General features: G+C 43.2%; 1 protein-coding gene across 3 annotated transcripts in view; it reads left to right on the top strand.

The window, feature by feature from the left end:
- KIDINS220 (kinase D interacting substrate 220) overlaps positions 1 to 24,569 on the top strand; it is a 248,515-nt gene that overhangs the window by 79,020 nt on the left and 144,926 nt on the right. For all 3 annotated transcript variants that reach the window (XM_073625407.1, XM_073625408.1, XM_073625409.1), the window contains exons 17-19: positions 7,814 to 8,103; positions 9,872 to 10,012; positions 18,625 to 18,868. In XM_073625407.1, coding sequence (XP_073481508.1) covers positions 7,814 to 8,103; positions 9,872 to 10,012; positions 18,625 to 18,868 — 675 coding nt within the window. The remainder of the gene's footprint in view (positions 1 to 7,813; positions 8,104 to 9,871; positions 10,013 to 18,624; positions 18,869 to 24,569) is intronic.

The raw sequence follows: 24,569 nt of genomic DNA on the forward strand, positions 1-24,569 counted from the left end.
AATTTGCTTTGCATAACTTGGATGTGGTTCGTGCGATTCGAACGCACATTCTACTCGGATGCTTAGTACTTCTTGGACCTTCCGTCATCACGCGTCAAAAAAATGCAGGTTTGCAAGGCGGCCACTTGGTCATCAGTGCATACCTTCACTAAACTCTTTAAAGTAGTTATTTTGGCATCTGTGGATGCTTCTTTTGGCTGCAAGGTTTTGCAGGCTGTTGTTTAAGGGGGGGGGGGGGGGGGTTCCCTCTTGAGGTGTGTTTTTCTTTAAACATTTTTTATTTCAGATGGGGCTCCTGTGACCTGGTTAAGGCTCCTGTGTCCTGGTTAGGGCTCTTGTGGTTAGCCTTGGGTTATTTTGCCCACCCCTCATTTTTCTTTGGCGCTGCTTTTGGACGTCCCAATTGTCAAGATTAAGGAGGGGATGTGTCCGTCGATGAACGAAAGAAAATGGGGTTTTTGTGCTCGCCGTAAAATCCATTTCTCTGGGTTCATTGACGGACACAGCACCCACCCCTCTATGGAGCTTTTGAAACCTCTATTACTGCTTGTTACTAAACTGAACACCTAGAGCAGGGAGGGGGTTATATACTGATTGATTGTTCTGCCTAGCCCTACTCCTGCAAAGGCGACATAACCCCAATGGTCAAAATTAAGGAGGCGCTGTGTCCGTCGATGAACGTGGAGAAATGGATTTTACGGCGAGTACAAAAATCCCATTTTTTTTTTTTTTTTTTTAGATGGTCACAAAGTAATGGGCTGCAGCAGGGGATTAATCTTTGTCATCCCTTTGTGAACATAGCCAAAAACTGCACATGCCCCAAGGGTATACAAGACTCAAGCAGCATCTCAGTCCAGAAAGTAGATGCTGACCCAAGATTATATATAAACCAGTATGGCTCCATAGTGACAAACAAGTGAAGGTTTTTGAAGGGAGTACCGTGATCTTAGAAATAATTAACTGTAATGCCCCGTACACACGGTCGGATTTTTCGACGGAAAATGTGTGATAGGACCTTGTTGTCAGAAATTCCGACCGTGTGTGGGCTCCATCACACATTTTCCATCGGATTTTCCGACACACAAAGTTTGAGAGCAGGCTATAAAATTTTCCGACAACGGATTTTGTTGTCGGAATTTCCGATCGTGTGTACACAAATCCGACGCACAAAGTGCCACGCATGCTCAGAATAAATAAAGATATGAAAGCTATTGGCTACTGCCCCGTTTAGAGTCCCGACATACGTGTTTTACGTCACGGCGTTCAGAACGATTGGATTTTCCGACAACTTTGTATGACCATGTGTATGCAAGACAAGTTTGAGCCAACATCCGTCGGAAAAAATCCATGGATTTTGTTGTCGGAATGTCCGATCAATGTCCGACCGTGTATACAGGGCATAAGTGTTACACATAATTTCATGTTCAGTAAATCCATGCTAAGTAATCTGTCCAAAGTATGGTCCACTTTAAAGTGATTGTAAAGTCGATTTTTTTTTTGTTAATTTAAAATGACAAGCATGTTATACTTACCTGCTCTGTGTAATTGTTTTGCACAGAGCAGCCCCGATCTTTCTCTTCTCGGGTCCCTCTTTGGCTCTCCTGGCTCCTCTCTCCTGTTGAGTGCCCCCACAGCAAGCAGCTTGCTATGGGGGCACCTGAGCTGACCCACAGCTCCCTGTGTCCATTCAGACGCGTAGCCACGTCCCGGCCCCACCCCCTTTCTCTCCTTATTGGCTGACTGACTTTGACAGCAGCAGTAGCCAATGGCACCGCACTGCTGTCTCAACCAATGAGGAGGAGTCCCTGGCAGCCGAGACACTCTTGCAACATCGCTGGATTGAGATGTGGCTCAGGTAAGTATTGGGGGGCTGCTACACACAGAAGGCTTTTATCTTAATGCATAGAATGGGTGTGTGTGTGTGTGTGTGTTATCAAGGCATTCTTATGGGTAAGTACCACCATCCTTATCACGGAATACAGTAGCAGTTGCCTAAAATGGGACTTTAACAGGTTTAGACATTTTTGTATAAAATCCATACATTTATTTTACATAAATAAGGTTGCTGGTTTTAAACAATGTGCTACAGGCGATATATCACCAATAATACATTTCCACCATGCAGAATTCCCAAGATGTGGACAGCGAGAATTTTTCTTTTCACTTTTTCATAGGCATATATTGCCTCTTCCTCAGGACCTTAAGGAAAGATAAAATTGTCGGGATGATTTAATGCCAGCCAACATTAAAGAAAAAATATACCGTATCTCATAAAAGTGAGTACACCCCTCACATTTTTGTAAATATTTTATTATATCTTTATGTGACAACACTGAAGAAATGACTCTTTGCTACAATGTAAAGTAGTGAGTGTACAGCTTGTATAACAGTGTAAATTTGTTGTCCCCTCAAAATAACTCAACACACAGCCATCAGTGTCTAAACCGCTGGCAACAAAAGTGAGTACACCCCTAAGTGAAAATGTCCAAATTGGGCCCATATTAGCCAATTTCCCTTCCTGGTGTCATGTGACTCGTTAGTGTCACAAGGTCTCAGGCGTGAATGGGGAGCAGGTGTGTTAAATTTGGTGTTATCGCTCTCACTCTCTCATATTGGTGACTGGAAGTTCAACATGGCACCTCATGGCAAAGAACTCTCTGAAGATAAAAGAATTATTGCTCTACATAAAGATGGCCTAGGCTATAAGAAGATTGCCAAGATCCTGAAACTGAGCTGCATCATGGTAGCCAAGACCATACAGTGGTTTAATAGGACAGGTTCCACTCAGAACAGGCCTCGCCATGGTCGACCAAAGAAGTTGAGTGCACGTGCTCAGCATCATAGCCAGATGTTGTCTTTGGGAAATAGACATATGAGTGCCGCCAGCATTGCTGCAGAGGTTGAAGGAGTGGTGGGTCAGCCTGTCAGTGCTCAGACCATACGTCGCACACTGCATCAAATCGGTCTGCATGTCTGTCGTCCCAGAAGAAAGCCTCTTCTAAAGATGATGCACAAGTAAGCCCACAAACAGTTTGCTGAAGACAAGCAGACTAAGGACATGGATTACTGGAACCATGTCCTGTGGTCTGATGAGACCAAGATAAACTTATTTGGTTCAGATGCTGTCACGCGTGTGTGGCGGCAATCAGGTGAGGAGTACATAGACAAGTGTGTCTTGCCTACAGTCAAGCATGGAGTTCTTACGACACTGGGGAGCTACAGTTCATTGAGGGAACCATGAATGCCAACATGTGCTGTGACATACTGAAGCGGAGCATGATCCCCTCCCTTCGGCGACTGGGTCGTAGGGCAGTATTCCAAAATAACGACCCCAAACACACCTCCAAGATGACCACTGCCTTGCTAAAAAAAATCTGAGGGTAAAGGTGATGGACTGGCCAAGCATGTCTCCAGACCTAAACCCTATTGAGCATCTGTGGGGCATCCTTAAACGGAAGGTGGAAGAGTGCAAGGTCTCTAACATCCATCATCTTTGTGATCATGGAGGAGTGGAAGAGGACTCCAGCGGCAACCTGTGAAGCTCTGGTGAACTCCATGCCCAAGAGGGTTAAGGCAGTGGCGGAAAATAATTGTGGCCACACAAAATATTGACACTTTGATCCCAATTTGGACATTTTCACTTGGGGGTGTACTCCCTTTTGCCAGACCTTAATGGCTGTGTGTTGAGTTATTTTGAGGGGACAGCAAATTTACACTGTTATAGAAGCTGTGCATGCACTAATTTACATTGTAGTAAAGTGTCATTTCTTCAGTGTTGTCACATGAAAGGATATAATAAAATATTTACAAAAATGTGAGGGGTGTACTCACTTTTGTGAGATACTGTATGTCTACCCACATAGTATGCACCCAGCTAGTCACGGTCAACCAACGAGCGAGAGAGAGACTGTTGGAAATCGCTGCAGCTCACAGACTGAATTAGTAGCCTCTCTGTGGTGTTCAGTCATCATTAGAGGCTCCTGTGCATGGTTTATTTCTCCTGCCCTTGTAAAAATAAAATTCAAAAATGTGTCCATGCAACAAATAAACTCTCCTATACAGCAAGCCTGCACCCTCTGGGTATCGCTCACCGAATTAAAAAAAAAACAAATAATAATGTGTAGTGCTCTTAAACAATTGAAATAAAAAAAACAATAAATTTTTAAGCATATACTATCGCATTAAAGTGCGTCCATTTTATAAGACCACATAACCGAGTGGTATAAACAGTTTCTGAATAAACGAAATATATATGTGCATCCACCACTCCCCACATGCTCTTCATAAATATATGTGACACTCCACTCCAGCGCCCTAGTGAGTGAATCTGCTCACCTCGGACTTGACCAGTGAAAAAACAGAAGGTCAAAAAAGGCAGGTCTATACCAGATCAAGAGGTGTTCCACTTCAACACCTTCATCTGGCAGCATAAGTGTCCATTTTCTTATCAATTTACTCCATTTTCTCATCAATTTACTCCAAGACCATCCATTAAAATATCTATACTAAGTGTCCCTCAGAATAATAAAAACAAAACATCTAAGGCTCATTATATAGAAGCCAACTTTATTGTATAAAAACAGCATCCAGGCTACTCACCATATTGTGATGACAAAGGGATAGCAATATATGTTTTTTAATTTAAATTGTTTAAGGACGCTGCTTATTATTAATTATTATTATTATTTTCCTCCTGCCCTTGGTCTTGATTTTTCCTCTGTATTCTACCCCTAGCACAAACGCATCACTGATCAGTATTCATACCAGCAGTAAGATGACCCTCCAACAAAAAGAGCTTACTAGCCAATTTTACATAGGTCACTAATCTGTGACCAGTCTGCACTGTATGTGCCATAGAAGAAGCAGAAGAGTGATTGTAAACTCCTTATTTTTCTTTATTTTTAAAAAATGATAAGCATGTTATACTCACCTGCTGTGTGTAATGGTTTTGCACAGAGCAACCCGGATCCTCTTTCTTGGGTCCCCCTCTAGCAGTCCTGAATCTCCACCCCCCCAGTCCCTTTATAGTAATATCACCAGATTTTGGTGTCTCTTCTCAACCTCCATTTTCCTCAGATTCACGAACACTGTTTCTGTATCCTCCCCAAGACCTACTTCCTGGACACAGAGGTTAATGTTTTCTGATTTTTTTTTTTTTTTTTTTTTGGGAAGATTAGTAACCACTGTTCGTGAATTAAAACGAATTGCACTCCTGTGACCCATAGGAGAAGCCCAGCCGAATGAGCTCAGGCTGGACTTCTCCTTTTTAAAATTGCTTGTAAACCTAGCTACACCACTTGTACCTACAGTACCTGTACCTATAATAAGGCCTACCTGTAGGTACTGTAATTATCTCCTAAAACCTGCATGGTTTAGGAGATATTTACCATATACGCTTGCGCCGACATCGGCGCATGAGCTGTGAAGAAATGGCCCTCCGTGCCGTTTCTTAACGAGCAAGTGCTGTGACTGACGGGTCCCGCGTGCATGCACGGGAATGACGTCACACGACTCCGGCCAGTCAGAGCCAGAGTCCGCGGCCCCAGAAGGAAGAGGGGCGAAGATGATTGCAGGTAAGTGCCACATAATGGGCTAGTATGCGATGCATACTAGCCCATTATGCTTTTACTTTTCAGGGGAAAAAAGAGAACTAAAACCCATCAGGGTTTACCTCCTCTTTAAAAATCTTAAAGTGGTTCTAAAGTCAGGAGGTTTTTACTCTATGCATTAAGATAAAAAAAACCCTTAGTGTGCAGCAGCCCCCCTAAAGCCTCATGCACACTGGACTTTTTGTTACAGCTGCTGTTTTTGGCTTCAAGCGTTTTTTTCTGCAGCCAGTAAACTCCCCAGCATGTTGTCCTATGTGTCCATGCACATATAGGCTGTTATCATCCAGCGTTTTCTGGCTGGAAAAAAAATCCAGAGCTGGTGGTTTTTAAGAGGAACTTTTCAGCTGTAAAAACGCTCTAACTCTGATAAAAGCTTAAAAACGCTGAATAACGCAGCTATTCTGCCTTTATCAGCATTTTTGAGCCATAAACTTTTGTAAGACTATAGTTTTGCTAAAAAAAAAAAAAATAACGCTACTACAAAAATGCTGCAAAACTCATTCTACAGCTACAGTTTTCTACAGCTACAGCATTCTACAGCTGACGCTACTGGCGTTTTTTGTAACGTCCAGTGTGCATGAGGCCTAATACTTGCCTGAGACCCATCTCGATCCAGAGATGTTGCACAAGAACCTCGGCTGCCTGGTACTCTCCCTCCTGATTGGCTGAGCACAGCATCGGGCACATTTGCTGTCAAGCAAAGTCAGTAAGCCAATGAGGGGAGAGGGGATGGGGCCAAGCTCAGGCTCTGTGTCTGAATAAACACACAGAGCAGCAGCTTGGCTACCCCCATAGCAAGCAGCTTGCTGTGGAGGCACTTGGCAAGGGGGATGGGTCAGGAGCGCCCATGAGGGACCCCAGGATCTGGGCTGCTCTGTGCAAAACCACTGCATAGAGCAGGTAATTATGACCTGTTTGTTATTTTTAAATGAAAAAAAAACCCAACACTTTAGTATCACTTTAAGTTCATGTCCCCACCCTTTTTTCTTCTGGAACTGGCACTAATTGCTCCTCAGCTCTGTTTCTCCTCTGCTTGTATATCTTGGCTTTCTAATTTTTATACAGTGGCCAGTTGTTGAAAAAAAGAAAGTGATGGGGTACAGCGCCAAAAACAAATCTCTATATATTCTATTGCTGAACCTAAAATTAGTGATAACTAATTTCTTATAAGTAATGATATAAAGGGCGCAAATTTAAATATAAGTGAAAATGATTAATAATAAAATAATTAAAGTGCACAATAATTGAATAATTCTAAAAGTCCATAACAACACTGCAATATAAAATCCAACACCGTGCTCCTAAAGTGCAATGTGCTTCAGTTTCTCAAATACAATGGTGCTTCACCTGAAGTGATGATCAAATGCGCTCACCAGATGACCTCGGCCACAGAGTGACCATTAGGCATGTAGTATAGGGAACTCCTTATTTCAAGGATATTGCCCCTCCAGGGATCTCATCCCAATTAATTATCCATATGAGAGAAAGCCAAATCCCAATCCAATATGCAAAAATATATGGACATGGTTGTCTTCAACGTTATGTATTCACTATTGCATATATCCAACTTTCATCTTAAAATTCTGTAAAAATGGCTCTGCCATAAAGAGCCACAGAGAAAGCAAAATAGTGTAATATTGCTTTTAACCCTTTTAAGTTTAGCGCTTAGTCCAAAGTCTGGTACAAAAAGGCTTAAGGTATAGCTCAGGGCAAAGCAGAAACCGTTCCATCACCTCTGTGTGGCGTGCGTCTCAATTGCCAGAGCGGAAGTGGAGGATCCTGTGTGTTATGTTAGTTAGTGTTGCGTTATGGACATTTAAAATTATTCAATTATTGTGCACTTCAATTATTTTATTACTAATCAAGTAATCATTTTCTTACACTGTGTATGCATTTTCACTTATATATAAATTTGCACCCTTTATATCATTACTTAGTGGCCAGTTGTTGAAAGGCCAGATTGATCACCATGTTCTCAGTGAACAATTATTCAGTGTATGGGCACCTTTACAAGCAAAGTGTTTGCATGACGCTTTGAGCGACACTTTTTGGTTGCAGTTTTATCTTAATCTTGTTGATGGGTTCTGGTTGTCAGCGGAGTGGTCCCTCTCCTTGCCCCATTTCCCTGCAAATTCAGAATAAAATTCACTTTGGTTTCTTGTCTTTTAAAACTGTTTTGTAAATTATCTATGCCTTTGTTTTAGGGAAGAAGAAATGGAAGAAGACCTGTTGCCTTCCATCTTTTGTCATTTTCATCTTTATCATGACCTGCATTTTTGCTGGGGTTATATTACTGGCAATCTTCAAAGTGGATGCAAAGAACATGACTGTAAATGCTATTCTGATAGCTGTGGCTTGTGTTGTTGGTCTGGTGTTGGTTCTGAATTGTCTCACGTGGTGGCAAGTGATGGATTCCATACTGAACTCACAGAGAAAACGCCTTCACAGTGCGGCCTCCAGACTTCACAGGTTGAAAAGTGAGGGCTTCATGAAGGTACTGCCACTGATTACCCATTTTATGATCAATTAAAATGACATTGCATTGTTTGTGCTCTTAAATGAATAAGCCACACTGCGCTATGTTCCCCAGTATTTGCCTTCTTGTCAAATATTCCTTTTATTAGTGTTGCACCAATATTAAGCATTTGCACGAGTTCTTGGTATTGACGCGTACTTGAGCAAAAGTCTCGGTACTCGTGCTCGCTCTTAAAAAAAAAAAAAAAAAAAAGATACCAGTGCATCCCTACTTTTTACCATAACATTGGTGATTTACGAAGCCTCCCCTCCCTTTTTTCTGCTATATGTCACACCCTTTGCTGTATTTGCCTGGTCACTCATTTGGAGGTCATTTTTTGCTTCATAGCCAGGTCACATGTCAGTAGCAGGGGTCTGCAAACTTTCTAAATGGGGGGCCAGTTTACTTTCCTTCAGACTTTAGGGAGGCTGGACTGTAGCCATTGGGAGGAGAAAAGGTCCCAACGTCGGCGGGAAAAAAAACATGCCCCATCCTTGGTGTCAGAAGGAGCCATTGTGCCCCATTGTGGTGTCATTGGGAGGAATTGTCCCTCTTTACTGGTCTCAATGCGGGGTGGGCATTATGCCCCATTGATGGTATCAGTGAATGAAATATTTCCCAAGGGCTGGATAAAGGCAAGCAAAGGGTCGTATCTTTGGAGACCACTCTTCTATAGCACCTTTTGCGTAGAATTGAACATGCTTGGTAGGGAGTGGGGGCAGAAAGAGTTGGGCCCTGCTTTGTCTAATTGCAATAATTTTAGATGGCTTCTCCTGGATTACAAGTCCCGACCTTTAGTTTAGTCTTGTGATATGGGCATACCTTGGGCAGGTCCTTGGGTTGTTTTTACCTAGAGCATGCATGAGGAAATAGTGTTGGCATGGCAGCTGAAATGTAACCTTTTCCCAGGTTTAGAGCCACTGGGTTATTAGTCTGCACTACTCCAAATAATGCCCTTTACTACTTTGAGTGTTGTAATTATATCCTACCCCAGGGGTCTTCAAACTGCCCTCCAGTTGTTAAGGAACTACAATTCCCATCATGCGTAGTCATGTCTGTGAATGTCAGTGTTTTACAATGCCTCATGGGATGTGTAGTTCCGTAACAGCTGGAGGGCCATAGTTTGAGGATCCCTGTCCTACCCTGTTGACAATGCTAGCTGACTAAAAGCAGGGGAGAGGGACTAGAGTTTGCAGATGAGGATTACTGGGAAAGGTTTAGAACAGGGGTCTCAAACTGGCGGCCCTCCAGCTGTTGTGAAACTACAAGTCCCATGAGGCAATGCAAGGCTGACAGTTACAAGTATGACTTCCAAAGGCAGAGGCATGATGGAATTTGTAGTTTCACAACAGCTGGAGGGCCGCCAGTTTGAGACCCCTGGTTTAGAAGCTGAAAATAGAAGCTGATTCACATAATTTCTAGACCACAGTAGAATAATAACTTTTCATAAGAAAGCGTTTTTTTTTGGATAACCAGGCACTTGCTCCCACTGAAGATGAGATTTGTTTTTAGGCACATGGGTGTTAGTAGGGTGATTATAGCAGAGATAGTAAAAGAACAATGATAAGGAAACCATTATAAGGTGAAATGTATTAATGAAAGCTTTAACTTCTGTGGTCCTCTGGCTATGAGAGATTGAAAGATCCCTTCCTGTTCTGAGGTCTAAGCAATCGGGTATCCAGACTGTCTATAAACCACAGCCAGTTTCTTTTGTCTTAATAGTGTCATTGTGAATATTTGGTTCCAGGTTCTGAAATGTGAAGTAGAACTGATGGCTAAAATGACAAAGACAATTGACAGTTTCACACAGAACCAGACAAGACTCGTTGTTATCATTGATGGACTGGATGCCTGTGAGCAAGATAAGGTCCTGCAAATGCTGGATACGGTAGGTACCCCAATTTTCTGTTTGCCTAAATGTTGTATACTCAGTAAATGTAACATATTAAATGCTTTGTTTAGTATAATAAATGCTGTTTTCCATTTTAATTAGAATAAAGAAAACTATTTTTACTTTTTAAATGAATGCGTAGTGGCTTTATACTTATAACAAACTTATTAAAGTCCTTTTTTTGTTTTTGTTTTATTACACAAAATATTGAATGTTAGCATTTGTTCTACTTTGAACCAGCAGGTGGAGCTTTAGGCTCCTTTTTACATTTTTTCCTGTGTCCTTACATCAGCGTTTTTCTAACATTTAAAAGTATGCAAAATCTCTAGGCTCCGCAGTCTAAAATGGGAAAAAATGGTGCAGACAACTGCCCTAAATTGGCAGAAATGTACAAGAGACAGATTCGGGGGCTCCTGGTCCACAACCCTCAGTTGCTCTCCATACGTGCCCTTTAACAGATTGTAGCAGTAGATTAGGGACCTGATGTACATGCTGCACGCTCTTATTTCAACATGTATTGACACAGGCACTACCCAGGAAGCTGTACTTAAAGAAACAGACAAGAAAGCTTTCTTGGAGTATAGAGACTTGCAGTCCCACGACAGTTAGAAAAGTGCATTTAATCAAACTTCCAGAACTGACGCATCACATTATGCTACTCTTGCCACATCCAACCAAAGCACTTGGCAAGTAAATAAAGGTCTGTCTTCCAACTAAGCCAGAGCATGGTTTACAGTATGAGGGGCACTGAGAAAGTTCCATACCTGCCTCATACCGCTCTTTATAATTCCCACCAGCAAGTGAACAAAGTTCTTCCTTCTGACCAAGCCAAAACAACACTTACATGCAACTAGTTCACACAACATGCTGATTCCGGCATTGACATTGTGACATAGGATGGGGCTAATGAGGATGCAAGAACTGCCGCTGTGCAGGCCAACTTCTTAAATCCTAGCAACTAATGATTTCACTGTACCATTTTTTTCCCCCACCACCCACGGCACACCTAAAAAACCCAAGAGGGCACCCCAGGTTGCAAAGGCAGATTTACCTTCAGAAAAAAACTGTCTGCTCAGATCAGTAGATCAAACGGAAATTTACATTCAGAAGTGAATGCATTGGAGGAGTGATAAATCATAGTGACTTATTCTTTATCAGGACTGAAATTATCCTTATCCCTCTAAAGTTTAGATGAGAGCTATTCTGCCTCAGAATGAGGTTGGTACTACTCTGCTATATTTTTAGATAGCCCATTGTGCTGTATAAAATGTGGAAAAAATATTTTATGCATATGGGATAAAAAAAAGCCACATAAGTTAAAAGCATGCACATCGTTTTAAGGGCATTTAAGATTACCCCAAACTATTTTTATTTCTCTTTAAGAAAACACAACATTTCAATTATTCTTGTGGGAAAAGAAAACTATATACATTTGCATGCAAGCTTAAAATAATCTTCTCCTTCTCCTTAAGAGCTTTCTGTCAAATAAAAATTCCATAAATCTCAACCACGGCACTACCCGCCTGGAGTCTGCATGTTCTCCCTGTTTCCTCCAGGTACTCTGGTTTCCTCCCACATGCCAAAGACATGCGTGTAGGTTAATTGGCTCCTGCCTAAATTTGCCCTTGTAGGTGTATGTATGAAAGAGGAAGCTGGAACTATTGACAGGCATGACAGCCCTGTGTCCACTTTAGAGCCCCCTAAGCTTTGTATTTGCTATTCATACAATACAGGAAACAGAGGACTTGATATTCTTGACTACTAGGATCATACTGCTCTTTCAAGTGAGTGAACAGAAGGCAGCAATCCCCATGCAGGATAACCCCTCTCAGATCAGCTAGGTCTCCGTTTTCACCTAGTGTCCTTAGATGATGAATGTTCCTGTAGAGGTGTCCCCCTGAAGATTGTCCCCGTAAGGGCTTAGTCTCGATTTCCTGCCCTGCTCCGAACACCCCTTCATCCAGATTGGCCGCTATGGCCTCTTGGCCAAGAGGGGACTCTGCACAGACCACACATACAAGAACAGAGATGGCTTGTAATGAATACCAGTTGGTGGTGGATCTTCAGGGTACAGTGTATCTGGTGACCTCAATGGTGGGATGCTATACAGGTCCAGGGCTGTGATCCCCCTGAAGGAGTGTCTAGTCCCTGCGGGCCTACTGGCTCTGCAACTGTGGACTTGTGAGTTCTCAGGTAGTGGACTGGAAGTGTTTCCTTCTGTTCTGGGGCTTTTGGACAGTTCTTCTCCATGGGGTAAAATATAGTAGTGGTGGAGCACAAACGGGGGGCTGCGCATGCACCATTTTCTTCGGTCCTGGATACAATACATGTACATTGGAGCTCCTGAGCCTGTGCAGCACACCGCATCAAAATGAATTCTCCAACTCCATTTTGCCTCCAGCACTGCATAGCAGCACATGCCTCTTTCTCAATGCCAGGAACAGCGAGTGTTGAGACACTTGTCTAGTGGGGTTGTGACCATCACAGGTGTTCTGGCTTGGGCCAACAACTGGATGGATGCTTCCCTCTAAGGATTGCAACAAGTCATGGCCTTGCACAGGCAGAGAGGTCAGGTGGAAAGGAAAAAGACGGGGGGGACGCCTACAAAGTCTGCCCTGCGATGGCTCTCCAAAGGGGTCAGATTAGTTCTAAATTTCTGCCGAATCTTGGTATTTCCACTGTTTCAGAGGCATAGTCCTAGGCTGCATTTGTGTCAAGCAAGGAATTTTCTGCAGACATTTTTGGGATGTGAGATCAATTGTCAAGGGTTCTTTCTGGCTTGTAATGCCTGGGATGCAAACGTTGGTGCTCTTTCTCCTCCTCCCCTTTTGAGGGATGATGAGGTGCTGGAGTGAAATTCTCAGAAATTAGTGCAAGCTGCTGAGGATCTGGAATTTTTTTCTGGACGGTCATCCCAGCAGGAATATAATGTCCAGGGCTGCCCCAGACACAGAAGCCGATTGTGAGTTTCCTCCTGATGTGATACCTACTAACCTCAAGTTACCACTGCCCGATTTTTGGCCCCTGTTCACTGGTTTTGAGTCCTGGTGGCTGCCAAAAGATCCCAAGTCCATCAAATGCAAGCTCACTAAAAAGAAGTGAGGTATGCCATTTGAGCTAATCCGGAAAAGGTGTTTTTAACAACAAAATGTTTTGCTCGCCAGTATTCCACGGAGGAATTCTACAAGAAATGGGTTTCTCCGACTGTTGACTCTAAGACCCTACGCATTAAAGATTTTAGATCCTCTCTTAAGGTGTTGTCCTCTCTGGTAGGAGTCTGCGGTGGAAGTGGTGGGCGTTTGCCAAACCCTTAAAGTATGGGCAAAGTGTATCCTGCTTTGGAGAGGAAAAGATGTGGAAGATCCTGACATTTTGCAGCTCCTGGAGAAACTTTCCAAGAGCTTTAAGTTTCTTGGTAGATGCCTTTTGTAAAATTCCATACATCAGCTTTCAAGGAATGGCACCATGTCTGTCCACATGAGAAGGAACCTAGTGTTGCATGGCGGAACTTCCCTGCAAGAGGCAAATTGAGAAGCTGCTGAGGATGAACGCTTGTTTGGACCATCCTTGGATGCCTTCATTCAGAAGGTATCTGTGGGGAAAAGCACGCTCTCACCTCCACAAAGACAGGGAGGGTGACGGGTTAGAAACCATTGACGCCTTTTAGAATCCAAGGGTTCCTTTTTGTAAGCAGCCAGCGTCAGACTTGAAGCAAAAACCTACATCCTACTTATGTAATAAGACCTGGACCCCCAAGGTTCGGAAGGCAAATCCTCTTCATAGTCAAGGTGTGCACCACCTCATGCAGTTCGGGGGAGAGCTATTGGCCTTTGCGGCCACCTGGACTCAAGCAGTCATAGATTACTGGATCTGCAGTGTAGTGTCAAAAGACTACAAGCTGGAGTTTAGATGCTTTCCCCCTCCTATGCTTTACCTACACATCTGGCCTTCGGTTTCTCCAGTTTGCAGTAGAGGATTGTCGCTTTCCGTTTGTAGCGTTGCCTTTTGGCTTGTCTGTTGCTCCCTGAATGTTTACCAAGGTGTCTGCTCTGGTTCTGAAGAGAACTTGGGTATCCTCACTGTGGGATACCTGGGCGATCTTCTTGTCAGCGAGCAATCCTCTCAGAAACTGATATCAAATTTCCAGCAGACGGTACAAGTCCTGGATAGGTTGGACTGGATACTGAACCTTAAGAAGTCAGCCTTGGCCATCATCTGGAGTACTTAAGTTTGGTATTTGACACGGCACAGGCCAGGGTTCTGCTTTGTGCTGGAGAAATGTCAGTTGCGAAGACGTCTGGAGACAAGCTTGAGAGGTCATTGCGAAGTTCCATTGATTTGGGCTTGTTTTCTGACTCTCTGATCCCTACCCTTCTCAAGGCTAGAAAGTCCACCTTCAGCAAGGTATACCACCATACATAGAAAATTTGCCTGCTGTGAGCCTCCCTGGCCCAATAAGTCATGTGTGGCATTTAGGCTTTTCTTCAGTATGGTGGGGGAATATCTCCAAAGTATACCATCAAGGGACAGAACTCTGTTCTATTTCAAAAACCTATCATGTCTCATTCCTTGGTTAAAGCCTTTTGTGCAGGATGTCCCATGCATTGTTCTGAGGATTGGCTTCTCTGTGGGTCCTTAATTTGATCTTGTCTGTTTTGCAGACTTCTCCTTTTAAACCTCTAAGAAATTCCCTTTTTGCACAAGGTTGTCTTTTTGGTTGCCATTACATTGGCTTGCAGGGCACCTTCCCTAGTTATTCACCAGAATAAGGCAGTGTTGAGGACTCAGTTCCCCCTCCTACCTGGTGGTTTCTTCATTCCATGTGAATCAGGACTTTGTGTTTGACATCTTTTTTATCCTTAAACTATGCAGCCTAATGAGAAATTACTTCACTCTTTGGATGTTCAATCTGTTTGAGTATATCTGACGTCTACAGCTTTGTTTCAACAGTCTGATTCCTTGTTTGTTCTCCCTGAGGGTCCTTGCAAGGGACAGGTTGCTTCTCGATAGAGTATTTCTAGGTGGATTCCTCGGCTCATTTCTCAGGCCTATTGTATCAAGGTTCCCCCTTTCCAGGTCAAGGCCCATTCTACCATGGGTGTCAGTGCTTCCTGAGCTATTCAGCGTGAAGCTTCTGTTCAAGTTTGCTGCTACCTGGTCTTCTCTTCACACATTTACGAAGTTCTACCAGGTAGATGTTCACGCATCTTTGATTGCCATTTTTGGGTAAAGGGTCTTGTAGGGGATCTTGTAGTGGGGTTCCTCCCTTTCTGTTTTGGGTCTTGGGCATCTTAGAGTTATGCCAGGGTGGGGATTCCAGCCTTTTTTTTTTTTTTTGAGGCCAGTGTTCATTCACCTGGTGGCAGCATAATCCCCAAGTAGGCATATATCCTTTGATATACTTCAAAATAAGGGTTTTTTTTTTTTTTTTTTTGTCAAAGTAATATTAAAGGTTTGATATTTCTTTTTTTCAATTAAAATAATAAACATATCATACTTACCTGCTCTATGAAAATGTTTTGCACAAAGCAGCCATGATCCCCCTTGTCTTGGGCATCCTCCGGCACACCTGGCTTTTTCTCTTCTTTGAGTGCCCTTATGCAAGCTAGGTGCTCTGGTGACTCTCGTGTTAGCTGCTTGCAGAAGTTTTTTTTTTTTTTTTTTTACCTTAATGCAGAGAATGCATTAGGGTAAAACAATCCTACCTTTTTTAGAAGCACTTCAACTAAAAATCTTTATTTGCATGTCAAAAGCTAACTAGAAAATTGAACAGCCAAACAATGCTAGTAGTCATTGGGTTATTGCCTTTTTAGTGTTCTTGCCTGGAGTTCTCCTTTAGGTGATTTAAATATGCTCCACATTGAAGTGAATTGCAAATAAATGGCATAGAATGATGCTGGATAACAAATGATGGCACTGAACACTTAGTGAAAACATTGCCTTTTAATTACAGGCTCTGAAAGCCCGTTCATTCGCGGTGCTGTGAATGCTGTATCACTGCTGTTTTGTAGCACTTTTACAGCCATAATTAACTGCATTGGAAGTTCCACAAATGAACTACATGACTATTATTTCTATAATGATTGCCGTTTGCAGGAGGTTTTACAAGCAGCTTGTGAATTTGCCCCGGAGGGCTGCCATAGCCAGAGACAGAGCTTCATGAAAGCAGAAATAAATGATGGCAATACATCCTGCTAGTCTGTCTGTTTTATGGGAGCAGGTTGTTTATTGAGCTGTATATCTCCTATGTAATGGGCTGCTTGATTACACACAGGACCGGTAAACACCGGCTGTCACCTAGGCACTGACCTTCTTGCAGGAGGGCAGCAAAGTACTAGCACTTATTTTCCTTTAGTTCCACCTGCTGGGGGTTTATGCACTAAATAGCCAATTTATTTATTGAAGATGCTTGCATTTTTTACAGTTTATGTAGATTGGCTTTGGGTTCATGATGAAATAAAATAGGCTTGTAATTTATCTTTGTGTCAGAGTGAACAATGAACTTATGAAATTTTATTTTTTTAAATCAAAGTTGCCGATAACAACCTATGAACGGGTTTTTATGCAATAAACTGAATTTATGAGAGCTGCTGATCCGTTAACCTAAGTTATGTTCTGCTCATAGATCATGCAAATGTCCTCAGCATTCTAATTGCAATCAAAATATTCTTTAATATATAAAAGGTAAAACGGTGCATTCAAAACATGTACTTCAAGAGTATTATGAAGGAAAAAAGACAATGATGCAACAGCAAAACAAAAAAGTTTTAAGAATGAAAATACTTTGTGATTGTAAAGTCTTGTTTTAAAAAAAGTAAAATAAAATCAACAAACATGTTATACTTACCTGCGCTGTGTAATGGTTTTGCACAGGGTAGCCTGGATCCTCCTCTTCTCGGGTCCCTCTTCTGTGCTTCTGGCCCCTCCCGTTGAGTGCCCCCACAACAAGTAGCTTACTGTGGGGGCACCCGAGCCGAGCTGCAGCTCTGTGTGTCCAATCGGACACGAAGCTGCAGTTTGGCCAGCCCCCTCTCTCTCCTGATTGGCAAACTGACATTGACAGCTACGGGAGCCAATGGCGCAGCTGCTGTGTCTCAGCCAATCGGGAGGAGAGTCCCGGATGGCCGAGGTACTCCTGGACATCGCTGGGCAGAGATGATGCTCAGGTAAGTATTGGATGGTGCTGGGGAGCTGCTACACACAGAAGGCTTTTTATCCTAATGCATGGATTGCATTAAGATAAAAAAAAAAACTTCTGCCTTTACAACTCCTTTTAACAGTATCCTGATTCTGTGAGTTCAGCACAGTTCAATCAATGAGCATAAGATATCTGTGGTTCTGACTTTAGCTGATGTTCCTTCTTTGATGTTTAAAGAGAGCTCCAGACTGCTGATTTAGCCCCTCTTTTCTGGTCCATGAGGAGAATATTGACAAACGTTTGACAGAAATGATCTGACCAGTCAAGAGGTCTGAGGAGTTGACAGATTGGGAGGTCACAGGTTTATGTCCATGTAGCTGCCCTCCCACAGATAGTTTTCTATAGGTATTAATATCTTTTAATATTTTTAAATGCCTACAGGTTACCGTTTTGTGTGTGTGTATATATGTTATATTATAACTTTTTCCAGCATGAAATTATACATTTTTTAAATAAATACATATGTGATGGGTATTAGATGGCTATTTCACCTAGGAGAGATAATGGGCCTACTTTTCCACTTCCGGTACCTCATAGGATAGTGGTTTTGGGCTTAAAATGCTGCTAATTACCTGATACAGGTAAATGTGTCCTTATTCTGGTGGTACAGGCCTGAAAGCTTGACTGTTTCATGACGCCCATTAGAGTGAGACTGGGTTTTGGATTGTCTGGTAATGGGGTGTAGATAGGCTAAATCAAAAGGTTATCTGGTTGCCCTGCTTTGTTGTGTTGTTAGCTAATAGTGTTGAGAGGACCTGCGGCTTCCTCTCAATGGACTAATAAGCATGTCTTGGAATGCTGCTAAAAGTTGAATTGTATAAAATGACGTCCTAATGTAGCCAGGTCTTGTAGAGGGGGTTCACTGCTACTAAAAAAAGAAATGTCATGGTTGACTAAGATTTTCAAACAATAGGGCTGCCCTGGGCCCTCTTACACTGCATTATCATCACACTGTTCACCTTGGATTAGCATCATGCCTTTCCACGGTGCTGTCGGGCAGCCCACCTGCACCATGGAAACGTTTGATGCTGTGTGAAAATACAGGGTGGTGTAGTGATGTGAATATACTACAGGTGGTAACCCAAGACAGCACACCAGGTTGAGAGGCTGTGGCACCCCAATTGAGAAATGCTGCAATAGTGTGTCATTTAAATGGCAGCTCTGAGTCTGTTAGGGCTGTCTCAGGGCTTTTGGATGTCTACCCATGGGAAAAGTTAGAACTCTCCACCTGGCAGACATGCAAGTATTGATATTTTGCAGGAATCAGTTTGTAGGCTTCAGACAGGGATGTAACCAAAGCCTGACGGCAAAGAGTGAAATCTGCTGGTGAAAAGTAGCTGTTTTAACTGTTTGAAAAGAAGCTTTGTTATTTTGAATGGAGTTTTACTATAGTGTTTTTTTATTTTTTTAGGTGCGGATCTTGTTCTCCAAAGGCCCTTTCATTGCAATCTTTGCAAGTGACCCACATATTATCATCAAGGCAATCAACCAGAACCTCAATAGTGTTCTGAGAGACTCCAACATTAATGGTCATGACTACATGCGCAATATTGTCCACTTGCCTGTTTTCCTCAACAGTCGTGGCCTTGGCAATGCAAGAAAGTTGTGTGTGGCAGCAACTACTAATGGAGATGTGCCAGGCGTGGATAATGCAGGTGGGACCTGTTTGAGAGTACTACCATCATAGGGCTCATTAGTGGAAACAAGAGTAATGCTAAATATTGGTGTGGCCTACTACAGCAGCATTTGGGGAAATAAGAGTTTTGTTGCTGTAACGAAGGTATAAAATAATTTTGTTCTCCAGCTTTCTTTGACCTGCCTCAAGTTTTTCCTGTCACAGAGGGCGGAACCTCGATAGACTGTGATCTGTGCAGCTGAAAATTCACTTAGTCCGAATATGAGATTTGGCTGCAGACCACATGCAACTTCTTGCCATAGTCAAAGATTTCGGTCCTTTTTAGTTTGTTTAGCAAAAAATAAAAACCCCAGATGTGATCAGATACCACCAAAAGAAAGCTCTATTTGTGGAAAGAAAATGATAAAAATTTAGTTTGGGTACAGTATTGCATGACTGCGCAATTGTCATTTAAAGTGCGACAATGCTAAAAGCTGAAAATTGTCCTGGGCAGGAAGGGGCGAAAGTGCCTGGTATTGAAGTGGTTGAAAGGGGCAGTAATTTAATTGCCTGCCCCCTCCTTTTTAAAAAATAAAAGAATAGTATGTGTGCATGTTTAAATTAAAGAAAACCAGTCACGATTAGGCTTCTGTTCGTATCTGAATGTAGGGCCTAGAATTTACCATGTATGTGTAAGCTTACTTATGAAAGCTTTTTGTCTTGCTTCTTTATTTAGCTTATCTTGCTTCATCTGAGCCGGACTTTTAGCTATCAGAGCAGTTCACACTGTCCTGGTGCATTAATGCACATTACCTTAAAGTATACATAAAGGCAGAATTTATTTTTTCTGGATAAAGTGGAGAGGGACAGTTTTTATTGTTGTTTGTGCCCCAATTAGTAAGATTCACCCTCTCTATTTGTCCTGTTTACCATTATCATTAACCACTTGCCGACCACCGCACGCCGATGTACGTCGGCAGAATGGCACGGGCAGGCATATGGGAGTACGGAATCGTTTCAGGAGCGATCCGTGCTGAGGGGGAGGCCACCGATTCATGGCCACCCCCTCGCGATCGCTCCTGGCGATTGAGAAGCTTCCTCTGCTTCTGTAATGTAAGCTGAAGCAGAGGAAGCGATGTCATCTCTCCTCGTGTCGGTCTTTTCGTTCCGGCGCCCGAGGAGAGAAGACATCAAGTAAGTCTGCACCAACACTACACTAACAGTAGAACACGTAGGCACACAAATAACCCCCGATCACCCCCCCTGCGCCCCCTGTCACATTGACACCAATAGCAGTTTTTATTTTTTTTACTGATCACTGCATTGGTGTCATTTGTGACTGTTATAAATGTTAGGGCAGTTAGTGGTAGGCCCCTTTAGGTCTAAGGTACCCCCCCTAATAAAGCTTTAACCCCTTGATCACCCTCTGGCGCCAGTGTCACTAGGTGATCTTTTTTCTGATTGCCGTATTAGTGTCACAGGTGATGCTAGTTAGCCACGTAAGTATTTAGGTTCACCGTCAGCTTTTCATAGCGTCAGGTACACCCAAATACTACCTAATAAAGGTTTTAACCCCCTGATTGCCCCGTTAACCCTTTCACCAGTGATCACTGTATAACTGTTACGGGTGACCCTGGTTAGTTAGTTCTGTCTTTTATAGTGTCAGGGCACCTGTCATTTATTATCCAATAAAGGTTTAAGTCCCTGATCGCCCGATGGGTGACATAAGTTAGGTTTTAGGGTCAGATAGGGTCTGCTTCGCCCCAGACAGCGTCAGGTTAGTGCCGGTACTGCTAACACCCATGCACGCAGCATACACCTCCCTTAGTGGTATAGTGTCTGAACGGATCGATATCTGAGCAGTTTAGGATTCCCAAAAACGCAGTTTTAGCGGGATCAGCCCAGATACCTGCTAGCACCTGCGCGTTTGCCCCCCGCCCAGCCCAGCCCACCTCAGCCCACCCAAGTCAAGTATCGATCAATCACTGTCACTTACAAAACACTAAACGCATAACTGCAGCGTTCTCAGAGTCAGGCCTGATCCCTGCGATCGCTGACAGTTTTTTTTGGTAGCGTTTTGATACAGTTGCTGACAGCCTAGGAGCTGTTTTTACCTGCGAGTCTCACTAGTGTACCAGTAAATTTAGAGCCCAAAATGGCAAATCGAAGGTGCACTAGTGAAGAGGTCTACACGTTTCTGAGCATGACAGATAGTGAAGAGGAAGTCGCTCATCTGTCAGATTCAGGCTCAGAATACGATCCTGTAGACCAGTGGTCATCAACCCTGTCCTCAGGGCCCACTAACACGCCAGGTTTGCAAGATAACTGAAATACATCACAAGTGATATAATTTGCTGCTCAGTGATTGCAGTATTCTAGTCTGCATCTCCCCAAGGTAATACATAAAACCTGGCCTGTTAGTGGGCCCTGAGGACAGGGTTGATGACCACTGCTGTAGACAGCGGCTCCATGAACGATAGCTCTGACGACGGAGTTGTGGTCCCTGCCAAGGTCAGGCGTACCGGACCCAGATCTTCTTCTGCTGTTGAGGTGTAAGAACCGAAGGGCTCTCGTATGGAGCAGAGAAGTACTAGCGTCGCTATTCCTTCTGGTGAACTGGCAAGCACCATCGGCCTAGTACATCCTGGTCGTAGTCAAACCAGCACTGCAGTAACACGTGGTGATGTGGCGAGTCCCATAAATGCAGTTCAAGCTGGCGAGGTGGCAAGCACAAGTAGTGTCCCGCTGCCACCAAGAAGACAAAGACAGGCCCGTCGTGCCCATAGTGTCCTTCCTGCAGAATTCGCCAATCCTAATTGGGAGCTCACCACTTCTGGAGCACCCGTACTTCCCCCATTCACTGGCCAACCCGGCATTCAGGTGGAAACAGTTGATTTTACGTCACTTTATTTTTATTCGCTGTTTTCACCGAAGATCTCTATAGATCTATTGTGGACCAAAGCAATTTGTATGGTGGTCAATTCATCGCCGCTAATCCTCAGTCCTCCCTTGCCAGAGATTGGAAACCAATTATGGTTTCCAAATTTAAGACCTTTCTGGGCCTATCCCTTGACATGGGCATAGTAAAAATGAGTATGTTACGGTCATATTGGTTCACTGACCCAATTTACCATATGCCCGTGTTCTCTGCTTCCATGGCCAGGGCACGATACGAGCAGATTTTGCGATTCATGCACTTCAACAACAATGAACTCTCATCCTCCTGGAGACCCTGGATACGATCGGCTCTACAAAATTCGGCCCCTTGTAAACCACTTCAACCAGTAATTTGCAGACTTGTTTACTCCCCATCAAGTTGTCTGCGTTGATGAGTCCTTGATTAAGTTTTCTGGCCGCTTGTCATTCAAACCGTATCTTCCCAGCAAGCGTGCCAGATACGGGGTCAAGATGTATAAGCTCTGTGACAGGGCCACAGGCTATACATGTAGTTTTATGGTTTACGAGGGAAGAGCTAGTCACGTAGAGCCAAAAAACTGCCCTGACTACATAGGAAGCGCTGGCAAGATTGTGTGGGACTTGGTGTCACCCTTATTCGGAAAGGGGTACCATTTGTATGTGGACAATTATTACACAAGCGTGCCATCTAATCGCCGGGGCTTTCTCTAGCGGCTTGTAGATTCCCGTCTTAGGCTGGGGGAGAGAGCCTGCTTGAAGTGTAATAACTTGCTCGCTATGAAGTGGAGGGATAATAAGAATATTTTCGTTCTTACCTCCCTTCATGCAGACACGATGTTCCAAATTACTATGGCGACTGGTGTTGTGGAGATACCCCTCTGTGTCCACGAATATAACCAAAATATGGGAGGGGTGGACCTCAACGACCAGTTGTTGGCGCCATACCTAGTTGCCCATAAAGCCAGACGCTGGTACAAGAAAGTGTCTGTATACTTATTTCAATAGGCTTTGCTGAACGCTCATGTGCTATACAGAGCTTCAGGATGGACTGGATCCTTCCTTAAATTCAAGGAAGAGATCGTCAGAGCCCTTCTGTTTCCAGATGGTGCTCCACCTCGCCTTCCCAATCAAAATGCAGTACGCCGGCTGTATGAGAGGCATTTTCCGTATGTCCTCCCGAGTACCCCTACCCAACGAGCCCCCCAAAGATAATGTCGTGTCTGTAGAAAGCGCGGATATAGGCATGACACCCGCTATTTTTGTCCCTCCTGTCCTGACAATCCTGGTCTTTGCATTGGTGAATGTTTTGAATGCTACCATACACTAGTGGAGTTTTAGCGTAGGGTACAGCATTGCACAGACTAGGCACACTTTCACAGAGTCTCCCAAGATGCCATTGCATTTTGAGAGACCCGAACCGTTACAGTTACAAATAAGTGTAAATAAATAAAAAAAAACACAAAAAAAATATAAAATAAAAAAAGCTAAAAATATGTTGTTTTTTTTTTTGTATTTGCTTTGCAGGTATGGTACTTCTTACTGTTATACTGTAATGTTACTTTGTTTTATTGTTGACCATCATTGGCTTAGCAGGTACGCCATTCGGCTGCAGCATGGATTTATTATCTTGACAGCAACAGCGTTTGCTTCCACGATACATAAAGCCGTGACTCCAGCGCTGTAGGAGGTGATGTCACCACCACAGTTAAAAACAAAATGGTGCATGTAATGGCCATCATTAGAAGTGGGTGGATGAAGGGAGGTATTCTAATGGTGGGCATACCCACCGATCAATCTTTTTTTTCGTTCAGCCCACAGGCTGCATGAAAAAAAAAATTACAATATATGCCCAACAAGGACCAGCAACGTACTGGTACATCGCTGGACTTTGAGTGGTTATACCAGAATGATGCCTGCGGGTTTAGGCATCATCTTGGTATAATTCTTTTCAGCCAGCGGCTTTCATGTAAAAGCAATCCTGGCGGCTAATTAGCCTCTAGACTGCTTTTACAAGCAGTGGGAGAGAATGCCCCCCCACCGTCTTCCATGGTTTTCTCTGGCTCTCCTGTCCCAACAGGGAACCTGAGAATGCAGCCGGCGGTTCCAACAGCTGACCATAGAGCTGATCAGAGACCAGAACAGCTTCAATCATCTCTATGGCCTAAGAAACCGGAAGCTACGAGCATTTCATGACTTAGATTTCGCCGGATATAAACAGCGCCATTGGGAAAGCATTTTATCACGCTGATCTTGGTGTGGTCAGATTCTTTGAGGGCAGAGTGAGGAGAGATCTAGGGTCTAATAGACCCCATTTTTTTCAAAAAAGAGTACCTGTCGCTACCTATTGCTATCATAGGGGATATTTACATTCCCTGAGATAACAATAAAAATGATAAAAAGAAATATAAATGAAAGGAACAGTTTAAAAATAAAATGAAAACGCAAAATAATTGAAAAAAAAAAAAAAAAAAGCACCCCTGTCCCTCCCTGCTCTTGCGCAAAGGCAAACACAAGGGCTGGCCTGGCATCATATGTAAACAGCAATTGCACCATGCGTGTGAGGTATCACCGCGAAGGTCAGATCGAGGGCAGTAATTTTAGCAGTAGACCACCTCCGTAAATCTAAAGTGCTAACCTGTAAAGGCGTTTAAAGGCTTTTAAAAATGTATGTAGTTTGTCGCCGCTGCAAGTTTGTGTGCAATTTTAAAGCATGTTGTGTTTGGTATCCATGTACTCGGCCTAAGATCATCTTTTTTATTTCATCAAACATTTGGGCAATATAGTGTGTTTTGGTGCATTAAAATTAAAAAAAAAAATGTGTTTTT

Source organism: Aquarana catesbeiana, linkage group LG04 (genome assembly GCF_042186555.1).
Source record: "Aquarana catesbeiana isolate 2022-GZ linkage group LG04, ASM4218655v1, whole genome shotgun sequence".
NCBI classification, from domain to species: domain Eukaryota; kingdom Metazoa; phylum Chordata; class Amphibia; order Anura; family Ranidae; genus Aquarana; species Aquarana catesbeiana.